Below are 12,413 nucleotides of genomic sequence, written 5' to 3'. Positions count from 1 at the left end.
CTGAAGAAGCCACATACGGGAATAACAACACATCAATTACTTCAAAATTGGTCTACTCGCTTAAAGACACACTTAAACTTTTCTCCTCTATAAAAGCAAACCGGGAATCGTATCTCAGCAAGGATTCTTCATCAAACCCCAATTGATTTGCTTTCTCGAAATATTCACATTACGCCCATGTCGAAACATGAAAACAAGGCCGTTTATTTAGAGCAGCGCTGCCCTAATTAAGCAAGCGCTGGCATTTCCATTACAAGCCCGCCATTTGATGGGATTATAAATTCAGACATTTCATTTGCCAAGAGCTGAAACGTTGCTGCATCCTGCTGCTTAATTGGATGTGTCCAAGGGCAGCCAAATTAATAGCAGGAGATGAAGGCACAGGAGCAGAGGCATCTAGATGTCTTCAGGATACCAGACAAGCTCGCTTATAGATGCTTTACATTGAATTAAAAGCTTTACCGTTGTTTCAGGAGGAAAAAATAATCCAGCAGAGAAAGTCTTAACATGCTGAGCACAATAGACATACACACTGCAGACATATTACTGAAATGTAATTCCTTAGGGAGTAGCAACCCTGGAGTAGTAGAAGATCCCCACCATAGTTTGTTCAATTTGTCCTATACAGTACGGCCCCACTCACACAGCGGGCTACGTTCCGGACCCCCGTTGTAAAGCGAAAACCACTGTAAAGCGGAACCCATTGACTAACATTGACCAAAATGGTGCCCGACAGCCAAAAATGCCATAAAAGTGGAACAAGCACCATAGGAGCGGGGCCTTTCTGCAACTGACAACCGCTGCATTAGCAGAATGCTGTAAAGTGAAGCGCTGTGAAGTGGGACCCTACTGTATACAGAACTGCTAGACTGAAGCACTTAGAGTGTCCGTTAACTCGGACAGATGGGCAACTAATAAATAAAATTTTATTTATTATTTATTATTTATTTTAGCCCAGAATATCAAGTATCTCAGTTGTACAAGATATGAGGAACCTGTAGCCCTCCAGTGTTGCTGGGCTACAACTCCCATCAGCCCATACCATTTAAAAATGCAGGAGGGTAAGGAACCTTTTGGGCCCAGCAGACCAGCTTTACCTCCCCGACCCCTCAGCCTATGGACCAATTTTGACGGTTGGGCAGGGCCATGCTTGTCTCCTGGGCCAAACTGGACCCCCTGGTGGGCAAAGGCTGGCCTGCGGGCCAGAGATTCCCCACCTCAGCTAAACTGGATGGATCCATTCTTGCCGTATCCTGTGGCAGGAGTGGCCCACGCAGTGTCCTCCGGATGTTACACAATCCCTAACCATTTGCTATGCTGACTGTGACTGATGGGAGATGTAGTCGAATAACTCCTGGAGGGCAACATGTTGGCTACCCCAACCCTATGTTTTCGAGAATTAGTTTGTTAATTAATTAATTAATTACATTTATACTCCGCCTTTCTTTTCATGATTGAAACCCAAGGCGGTTTACATATGGTTTCCCCGCGGTCTCCCATCCAGGCACTGACCAGACCTGACCCTGCTTAGCTTCAGCAGGGAGCTGGCCTTAACTGCTTTCAGATCATAGCCTGGGACCACTATTACTTTCACTAAAAAGGGTACCCAAAGGCCACTGGTGATGATTTTTCAACATGCAGCTCCATCTCACATCAGTGAGACTCTCAGTGTTGGTCTTACTGCCCCCACTCCCTGTGCCAAGGTTGTCAGCACATCAAGCCAGCTCGCCTTCCCATTGAGCCCGAGATGCTCCCCAGGGGAGCCAGAACCAATAGCCTCTACATCCCCTACCCTCTCTTACCAGTCAAGGCAGGATTTCAGGCAGCTCTGCCTAGTACTACTACATATCTGGCCAACTTTGCACGGGTACCCGAATGTTTTATGGGCTGCATACACACCACCACCACCTTATTCATATGCTGCCTTTCCAGGAAAAAAATGTGCTCAAAGCAGCTTACAACGAAGAGAACAGCAGTACATCTAAAATCGACAGCTGTAAGAACAATACATTTAAAACACATTGAAACAAGGCTTCCCCCAAAGAATTCTGGGAACTGTATTTTGTTAAGGGTGCTGGAATTGCAGCTTGGTGAGGGGTGAATTAGTTCCCAGGATTGTTTGGGGGAAGCAATATACTTTAAATGTATGGTGTGTACTCAGCCTGTGGCCCTTTGGTCAGATTCCCTCCGCTACAGTTTGGGGGAAAACAGGCAATTAAACTTAAAACAGCACTGAAAGGAATGCACACGCTAAGCATTTACATGGCAGCTTGAATATCACAGATCTCAATAAATGTGACCACAGCTCTTTGCCCTAATATCTAGACTAGGGGTCCCCGAACCTATTTCTCCATGGACCACTTGAAAATTCCTGATGATCTTGGCAGACCACTTAATTATTTTTCTGCCTGTTGTAGTAATAGCAATGTGTTATGCTAAATGCTGCATGATTCTTAGTTGTATTTTATTGCTTTTTTATTTCTTATATTGCATTTTATGGTATTACGATTTGCATTCCATAGAATTCAAACTGTAATAAATAAAATGAAACATAAGAAATAAAAGAAGCAATAAAGACACAATTAAAAATCAATATTAATATTTAACACCGACATGCTGCAGACCATCTGGATGAAACCTGCCGACCACCAGTAGTCCATAGATCACAATTTGGGAAACCCTGGCCTAGAGTGACTCAACATACAATAGCAGACTGCAAGAAAAGATGGCCGCAATGCTGTACTCAGTTGCTTGGAAATATAATAGCAAAGGAGAAACAGGCTTGGAACCAATTACAATGGAACCAGTTAACTCGGGAGGTGGTGGGCTCTCCAACACTAGAGGCATCCAAGAGGCAGCTGGACAGCCACCTGTTGCATATTTAGATTCCTGCACTGAGCAGGAGGTTGGACTCGATGGCCTTAGAGGCCCCTTCCAACTCTACAATTCTATGATTGATGTAAAGCAAGCACAGATATGGTGGAGTAAACGGAGGTTCTCCACAAAGATGTTTGTGCGCTTCATCCTGCAATCCAGAGGGCTAATTTAGGCAAGATGGTGGCTCTCCCTCCCTTCTTCAACACGTCACTGTGTACTTACACCAGAAAGGAAATGTGTCATCTCTGTGGTTTAGTTCTCTAAATGGAGAACTAAAGACCATCTTGCAGATGCACATTCACTTTTACTGTACAAAAACATCCCCACCTTCTAGCCTCTAGAATCTATAGAGTTTGCTGTTGTAGGGAGACAAAATACCCAGGCGCCCGTTAGCTAGCTTTTCGCAGATCTTCAAAGCCAAACCTTTCGCTGACCTCTCCTGCCAGGTAAGTGCGCTGTCTACCTTTTACTTGGCCTTTGTTTCTGCCTTTCCTTGTAACATGTTCCAAAACGGTGGCTTACAATACAAAGAAGTAAAACTAACTTGTTTGGGTTAGGTTAGGCTAAAAGTAGAAAACTTATGGGGGGGGGGAGGGAGCTGGGCCTGCTGCTTTTTTGTATTGCCAGTGTTATTTACATAACTGAAGAGGGAAGACATGCTTGTAAGACAGAAAGACAATTTGGGAACTTGTCAGGGTGGTTAGGGAAAGTCCAAAGCCCTCTTTTCAAACAAAACAGCCATTTAGACAGAGTGAGCAGAGGACGATAAAGAGCCCTTTATGGCCAGTGTCTGTTTTAAGTGAAATCTTTTAACATCTACCATCAACTACCACAATTAACAGCAAGTGTTTTGTGCCGGCAATTTGGAAGCACGTAAACACCACTGTAGTCCTCACAGTGTGGCAATGGTGTGACTGGCTCCACACAGGATAATCTAAAAATAATCTCTAAAAGGGGATGGAGGCAAAGAGGAAGCCCCAAGTACCACCAGGGTCGTGTGTACTCTGTTGTTGTTGTTATGTGCCTTCAAGTTGATTTTGACTTATGGCGACCCTACGAATCAGCAACCTCCAATAGCATCTATCGTGAACCACCCTGTTCGGATCTTGTAAGTTCAGGTCTATGGCTTCCTTTATGGAATCAATCCATCTCTTGTTTGGCCTTCCTCTTTTACTACTCCCTTCTGTTTTTCCCACCATTATTGTCTTTCCTAGTGAATCATGTCTTCTCATGATGTGTCCAAATTATGACAACCTCCATTTCATCATTTTACCTTCTAGTGATAGTTCTGGTTTAATTTGTCCAAACACCCAATTATTTGTCTTTTTCGCAGTCCATGGTATGCGCGAAGCTCTCCTCCAACACCACATTTCAAAGGAATTGATTTTCCTCTTATCTACCTTTTTCACTGTCCAACTTTCACATCCATACATAGAGATCAGGAATACCATGGTCTGAATGATCCTGACTTTGGTGTTCAGTGATACATCTTTGCATTTGAGGACCTTTTCTAGTTCTCTCACAGCTTCAACCCACAGCAATTCCAGCTGAAGAGCAGCACAGCTGAGAAAGACCTGGAGAACGACTGCTGGCCAGGCAGAGCAGACAGCTGTGGGCTAGAGGTGACCAAAGATTGGGGTTCATGTAAGATAGTTTCATCATTTCCATTTTGATTTGTAGCTCAGCAGCACATCATAGCCTCTGCATGCGCCAGGGCCCCAGGTTCAGTTTCGGGAATCTCCAGTAGAAAGAACGTGCATAGCAGGGCTAGGAAAGACCACCACCTGAAACCTTGGAGAGCCACTGCCAATCAGAGGAAACAATATTGGGCTAGATGAACCAATGGCCAGGCAGTATAAAAAGGCAGCTATTTATTTATTTATTGCATTTATATACCGCCCCATAGCCGCAGCTTTCTGGGCAGTTTACAACAATTAAAAACATTAAAAACAAATATAGAAATTTAAAAACACATTTTAACAACAATTAAAAAACACATGCAAAAATGCCTGGGAGAAGAGCCAAAAAGATAACAGTGTTGGCACCAGGCGCACCTCGTCAAGAAGATCATTCCATAATTTGGGGGCCACCACTGAGAAGCCCTCTCCCTTGTTGCCAGCCTCCCAGCTTCCCACAGAGTAGGCACTCGGAGGAAAGCCTTTGATGTGGAGCATAGTGTATGGGTGGGTTCGTGTCGGGAGAGGTATTGTGGTCCTAAGCCATGTAAGGCTTTATAGGTTAAAACCAGCACCTTGAATCGAGCTCGGAAGCATACAGGCAGCTAATGTAAGCGGGTCAGAATCAGTTTTATATGTTCAAACCATCTGGTCCCTGTTACCAATCTGGCCGCTGCATTTTGCGAACCGTCTTCAGAGGCAGCCCCAAGTAGAGCACATTGCAGTAATCTAACTTGGAGGTTACCAGAGCATGGACAACTGAAGCCAGATTATCCCTGTCAGATAGGGGCGTAGCTGGGCCACCAACCGAAGTTGGTAGAAGGCACTCCATGCCACCGAGGCTACCTGAGCCTCAAGTGACAGAGATGGTTCTAGGAGAACCCCCAAGCTACGAACCTGCTCCTTCAGGGGGAGTGCAACCCCATCCAGGATAGGATGGACATCCACCATCCGGTCAGAAGAACCATCCACTAGCAACATCTCAGTCTTGTCTGGATTGAGCCTCAGTTTATTAGCCCTCATCCAGGCCATTGTCGCAGCCAGGCACCGATTCAGCACATTGACAGCCTCACCTGAAGAAGATGAAAAGGAGAAATAGAGCTGCGTGTCATCAGCATACTGATGGCAACGCACTCCAAAGCTTGAGTTCAGGGATGAAAAAAGAAAGGAAGGGACAGCCCCACTGCACAGCTGGGGAGGGAGCTCTGTAGAGCAGTGGAGGCCCATCCACAGAACAGCCTCTAACACTCTCTCAGCAATTAGCAATTAACACTAGACATAGTCAAAAAGGATCACCAACACCCAAACCACGAGGGCTCCTAGAAACACTTCTTTCAAATGGCAACCTGCAAGCAGATTTAGATACCAAGCAGGATCAAATGGTACAATCCTTGCAGGGCTGTACCACTTCAGAAGATGGTGGGAGGGAAACAACATAGGAATGTATGAAGCTGCCTTATTTCAAGCCAGACCACTAGATCCATCTAGCTCAAGTGTTCCCAGCACTGACTGGCAGCGGCTCACCAGGGACAGCTGTATTGTAAAGGGGTTCTCTCATTAAAATCTCCCTGCACATGTAAAAGCTAGCTTTGAGGAAAATGTCCCCCACGTGTGCTGGATTCTGTGATATGATGTGCACCCCGTGCCCTACTTTACATTTCAGCTGGCTTTATGGATTCATAGGATACCAGACTCCATGCTGGATGTTCAGTTCTCACTTAAGTGGGCACCCACAGAACCAAAAGTTTGTGCTGCCAAAGATTTCACACAGGATGCAGGGATCAAAACAAAAGGAAGCCCAATCACTGATTACCAAAGGAAGGTGTTAACATCAGAAGACTTAAATAGCCTTCAAAATTCACTGCTGCAGAGGTGTTTTCCAGCTCTTCCTTATATGTAGATTGTCTTGGGCTCTATATTCGAGATCGCATGAAAGCACTGATGTATTTGAAGGCCAACACAGACATCGCAAAGGTACTAAAAAAAGCTCCAAAGAGTTTATTTATTTTATTTATTTATTATACTTGTATACCGCCCCATAGCCAAAGCTCTCTGGGTGGTTTACAGTAACTAAAAACAAATACAATTTAAAATACATCTTTTAAAAAACAATTTAAAACTCAATTTAAAAAATTAAAACAATATAAAACAATATAAAACAAATGCTAAAATGGAGAAGAGGAAAGTCTTGACCTGGCACCAAAAAGATAACAGTGTTGGCACCAGGCGCAACTCGTCAGGAACATCATTCCATAATTTGGGGGCCACCACTGAGAAGGCCCTCTCCCTTGTTGCCATTCTCCGAGCTTCCCTTGGAGTAAGCACCCGGAGGAGGGCCTTTGATCTTGACCGTAGTGTACGGGTGGGTTCGTATCGGGAGAGGCGTTCCATCAGGTATTGTGGTCCCAAGCCGTGTAAGGCTTTATAGGTCAAAACCAGCACCTTGAATCGAGCTCAGAAACATACAGGCAGCCAATGCAAGCGGGCCAGAATCGGTTGTATATGTTCGGACTGTCTGGTCCATGTTACCAATCTGGCCAATGCATTTTGCACAAGCTGCAGTTTCCGAACCGTCTTCAAAGGCAGCCCCACGTAGAGTGCATTGCAGTAATCTAATTTAGAGGTTACCAGAGCATGGACAACTGAAGCCAGGTTATCCCTGTCCAGAGTTGACTTTCTGAAGGGTTTTCGATGAACAATTTAAATATTTTGGGCTTGGTTTAACTAAAACCTCCTTCATTACCATCCCACAAGGCGCTGCTGGCTGCTGGAATAATCTTTTGCAGAAGCAGTTTAAGTTTCGGCACAGATGGGAAAACAGCCATGACATTTATCCATTCCAATTTTAACAGAATACAAAAATGCTATAAATAACCAAAAGGAACTATTTTTCCCCAATATCTACAAAGCTGGAGAAGACAGAACATGAATTATGAGCCATCAGCCTTCAATCTGTTTTAAGTTTACACAATGAAATTATACATTATACCTTAGATCTAAAATCAGATTAAACTTTAATCCATTTTAATCTGCTATAAGGTGCTTGTTGGTTTTATGATGCTTTCACAGTGTGGTGTTTGTCTACCTTAAAACTTAGAGATGTAGCAGTTAGAAACAACTAAACAAGCCATGACACTATAGAATTTAAAAATGCTGATTCTTCAGTTACCCTTCAGGAAAAGCCTTTCTAACAACTGAAAGGAATGTTCTTATGGTTGTAAAGCCAATTCACTTCTTTACTCTTCTTGCAGGTGACAAAACGTCCCCATAAAAATGAAACTGATGTGCAACTGTCATATGTATTTGGCTTCCCTTTTGGGGACCATCCTACTACTTCACTTACAAGTAAGAGCAGACACTACCAAAAATCTTTTGACGACAACAGAAAGTCCCGCCATTCCCACAACTCCAAATCCAACAGAGACAAGTGGGGCTCTTACAACAAAGATTTCAGAAGAGACAGCTACTTATACAATGCAGACAACCACCTTCGAATCAACACCCCAAACGCAACCAGCTACCTTTGGATCCACATTCATAGTGCAAATGTCCACCTCTCAGTCTCCTTCAGATACATCAACCACCCCACAGTTGCCCTCAACACCTCCACCAGAAGCGCCAATATCTTCCTACACTGTTACTAGTACAGATCAAGAACTTGCGACTCTTGGTGAGGGTCAGATTAAAGCTGAACTCTGTGAAGAAAATAATAAAAGACTAATGCTGATCTGCCTCATCATCATTGGGGTGCTTATCTTCATTTGTGTATGTCTACTTATGGCCGTTGTTGCAATGGCAAACAAACTATCCTATGTCAAGAGAAGACAGCCAAGCAAGCGCCTCCCCAGGAGCAATGGTGACTTCCTGAGCGCTAGTAGCTTGTGGCCGGTTGGGTTAGAAACACTGCAGAGGATGACCCACGAGACAACAGGAACAGATCAGGTGACACAAAGCTTGGGGCCGGAGAGAACAAATGCAGGGCAAGGGAAAGCTGGCGAAGAAGTGAGCAAGAAACTGGCTAGTGAAGTATCAGACAGACAGAAGCAGAAGGAGGTGTCAGCAAAGTCACCCAACAGTGCCACAACCAATGTTGAGATCTGAGCATCATGGAGGCACCCACAGGAAGGGGGGTGAACGTAAAGGCTACATGCCACCATGTCGGATGTATTAGGTTTCCAGGTGTATCCACGCTGCCGGTAATTCTCCAGACGGTCATGGATTCCTCAGGATGGAATTCCGTAATGAGCTATTACTATTGAGATAACTGTCCATGGTACTTCAGACATCAAGTAATCCATTCCTCTTCAAAATGTGCATGATTTGCTTTAAGAAAATGTGAATGCTATGCATGCAAGAGGAAAGCAAAGTAGGAAAATGGAACAAGATGCAACCCTGGAAGGGCAAATGCCCCTTACTGCCACCCACACATAATAGCAAGGGTGGTTGAGAGATGGAGTCAGGCTTTATACGCAAAGGCTTTGACAAATGTATGCATCATACATATGCTCATTCTCCTCGCGTTCAAACACTGGGTCTCAAGACATTGCAGCAGAACCTCAGACGAGGTGCGAACTCTTACTTGCCTGCTCCCTCTCCACCCCCTCCCCACCCATCAGGGTGCATTCTGATTGGACTATGACAGCAGATTGCCTCTGTCATCTGTTCATGCCCAAGACTGCAAGAGGCTTGTGTACCTCCCCATTCCACAGACCTCTGTGTTGCTTATTAACATCAACACTGCAGGATCATTGGATCTATTTCTGGCAGACTTCCCACTTGATCAAGACCAGCAAAACACCAAATTTGCTGTTTGTGGTGGAATACCTACATCGTACTTTTTTCTCTCAGACCCCCTTTCACACCAGGAATTTTCCTGGACAAGCTCCATTAAAATGAACTTATTATAAGCAAGATGCGTTTTCAGCTTCTGTAATATTGTTCCTTGTAAGTAATTTAAAACAAAGCAAGCTATTTGAGATTTACTTTTATGAAAGGGATGGGGGAGAGATTATTTACTTTTCAAACAGGATCACAGCAAAACTTTCAATAATGAAATGTTCACAGGAGATTGTGGAACAGCCTGTGTCAATACATAGTGGATTTCTAATTGCAACTAACCACTTTGTTGGAATGCTCAGTTTGTTCAGAATAGTTCACCGCAGACAATTTCAAAGTCACCAGAAAATTATTATTGGTGACGACTGGGCTTGGGGGAGCTGAGAGTATCAACTCCATTTAAGAAATCCGTACCCCTAATGTGGGCCCAGAACAGACCCTTCCAAATATGGTCCTGGGTTGAATTGGGGCTCACCCATGTTACTATCAGCTTCCAACCCTCCCTCCCACCTCTTCTCCCAAACTCACCTGGTGATGGCAGGACAGTGGCAATGTCTTCCCGGAAACCCCACGCCAAAGGCCTCCCAAAAGACCTTGCAACTGGCTGGGTGGCAACTCCAGGAAAGAAGATGCTAGACCTCTGGTCTGCCACCAGGTACATATGGGTGAAAAGAAATTAGTTTTAAGGGCTCACGGAGGATTCGGATATGGAATACAGTGCTTCCATTTCCCTTTTGTTAATTTCCAAAGCAAATCTGATCCTTAAAAAGCTGAGGTGGGCAGAAGATAGATTGGGATCTACTGGTAAATCACCAGGTGATTTGCAGTAATTGGCCAGGGTTTTGGACTCCCAATTGTTCAACTATTACAACAAACAGGCTTCCCCACCCCCTAAATTAGGCAGTTTGATCTTTTGATTTATAATAACTTAGATGCAGATTTGTACCTGCACATGCAGATCGAGTTAGTGAATGGTTCACGGAGTGCAGCAAGTTAATTGGCTCATTTTTCTAAGTCATCATTTAGCATCTGGCTCTACCCCCAGCTATTCTTTCGCACCTGGCACTTGGGGTTCTAGTAAAAAACAAAGGAAAAAAAACACTTGATCCCACAAGCCCCATCCCTGACGTATGCTATGGCATGATCCTGACATGATCCTGCGGGGCTCTTCTGATGTTTAATTCCTATACTTGGCAACACAGAATTGGGAACAATGCCTGCTGAAACTAAGAATCAGAAAGGAATGGGAAGTATTCCCAGCACAGAGGACCAGGAATTCAATGCCCTGCATCACTCCATGATGAACAAAATTTGTTCAGGTTGTAGAGTTCAGCTTTCTTGGCACAAAATTAAGTATCTAAGAACACACCCAGTCCTGGACACAAGAATGCGGTCCACCTAGCAGCTTAACATTGTTGACAGAAGGCATCCAGGAACTTTAACATGCAAAATAATTTAATAGACTTTTCCTCATTCTCAGCTTGTGAGGTCGAGCACCCTTCCAATTCGGCAGATAGGGAGCCACGGTTAATATACACTTGCCCAGGATACCAGTAAGTCACACAAGGCTGAAGACAGATTCAAGCTCATGTCTCCATGCCATCCAATACGCTCTCCTTGGCTCTTACTACCCTGGTGAGAGGTTACATTTTTGGGCTCTCTCCCTCTCTCAGTCTAAGCTATCTCATGGGACTGTGAAAAGGATAATTGAACAGAGACGACGATTTATGCACCCTGAGTTCCTTGGGGGAAAGGCAGGATATAAACCAGGGTGGCTAACCTGTGTTCCTCAAGATGTTGTTAGAGTCCTTGTCCCATCAGATGCACACATGGAGGGGGAGAGGGAGAGAGAGGGAGGGAGAGAGGGCGGGAGGGAGGGAGGGAGGGAGGGAGAGAGAGAGAAAGGGAGGGAGGGAGGGAGGGAGAGAGAGAGAAAGGGAGGGAGGGAGGGAGGGAGAGAGAGAGAGAGAAAGGGAGGGAGGGAGGGAGAGGGAGGGAGAGGGAGAGAGGGAGGGAGAGAGGGAGAGAGGGAGAGAGAGAGAGGGAGAGAGAGAGGGAGGGAGAGAGGGAGAGAGGGAGAGAGGGAGGGAGGGAGAGAGGGAGAGAGGGAGAGAGAGAGGGAGAGAGGGAGAGAGAGAGGGAGAGAGGAAGAGAAATTCTTCAGCATACAGTGCACCACCCTGTACATCTGGATGACCGCAGGTTCCTGATCTCTGACCTACAATATGGTCCACAAGGCACATAAGTAGATGATGCTTAATCCCTATACCTCAAGGGAAGCCCACAAGCAGGAGATGATGGCAATAGCTCTCCCCCACTGTTGCCCTCCAACAGGGACTAGGAGGCATGCTGCCTCTGATCCATCTTGCTTATTAGGCACTGGCAGCCGTAGCCTCAGTGAATTTGTCTAAGCCCCCTTTCCAGCCATCTACGGTGGTAGTCATTCCCATATCCTATGGCGGTGAATTCCATAGTTTTAACCATGCGCTGTGTAAAGAATTACTTTCTTTGCCTGCCCTGAATTGCCCAACATTGTGCTTCATTGGATGGCCCTGGATTCTAGCATTAGGAGACAGAAAATAAACTTTCTATCCCACTCTTTAGTCCAAAAAGGACTCTCAGAGCAGCTTAAAATGAAACAAAAAATAACACCAGCAAGCAATACAGAACGAGAAACAGCAGAGAAATCAGCATTCCAGCACAAAATCAGGCTTAAAACTCAGAGGGGAGCTTTATTTCAAGCAGTAATTGGAGGCAGGAGGTCCACAGGTGACACGTAGAGCATGCTTTCTGCTCTGCCAGCATTCATGCACTAGAGGAGACCCACCCAAATACAGATTGCCTCACTCCCATCTGCTTCTTCCTGTCCCACCCCTAATTGCTGTCTATGGAGCAGTCCTTCAAGCTGACTGAGCTCTCAACTTTGAAGATTTCCCTATAGCTCCGTCGCTTGTCCCCTTTAATGAGAAGGGAGTAGCAGTTATTCCCTAGTTGAAAACTGTATTTTGAAAGGCGAAGGATCAG

The 12,413-nt window shown here is 45.1% G+C and overlaps 2 protein-coding genes across 6 annotated transcripts in view; one reads left to right on the top strand and one right to left on the bottom strand.

Annotated features, from left to right (window-relative positions):
* The window catches only part of NF1 (neurofibromin 1), a 233,138-nt gene that overhangs the window by 77,437 nt on the left and 143,288 nt on the right, over nt 1–12,413 (bottom strand). The window lies entirely within an intron of this gene.
* EVI2A (ecotropic viral integration site 2A) lies at nt 3,157–9,460 on the top strand. The gene is made up of 2 exons (XM_061604918.1): nt 3,157–3,323; nt 7,805–9,460. Exon 2 carries the CDS (start codon nt 7,827–7,829, stop codon nt 8,652–8,654), a length of 828 nt encoding a protein of 275 aa, XP_061460902.1. The 5' UTR covers nt 3,157–3,323; nt 7,805–7,826; the 3' UTR covers nt 8,655–9,460.

This window comes from Rhineura floridana, chromosome 21 (assembly GCF_030035675.1).
Source record: "Rhineura floridana isolate rRhiFlo1 chromosome 21, rRhiFlo1.hap2, whole genome shotgun sequence".
Classification (NCBI taxonomy): Eukaryota; Metazoa; Chordata; class Lepidosauria; order Squamata; family Rhineuridae; genus Rhineura; species Rhineura floridana.
This window is presented reverse-complemented; position numbering and strand designations above follow the sequence as displayed.

Bases quoted from the DNA above. Each gene is read 5' to 3' on its own strand.
- EVI2A (XM_061604918.1), top strand. From the start codon at position 7,827: ATGAAACTGATGTGCAACTGTCATATGTATTTGGCTTCCCTTTTGGGG.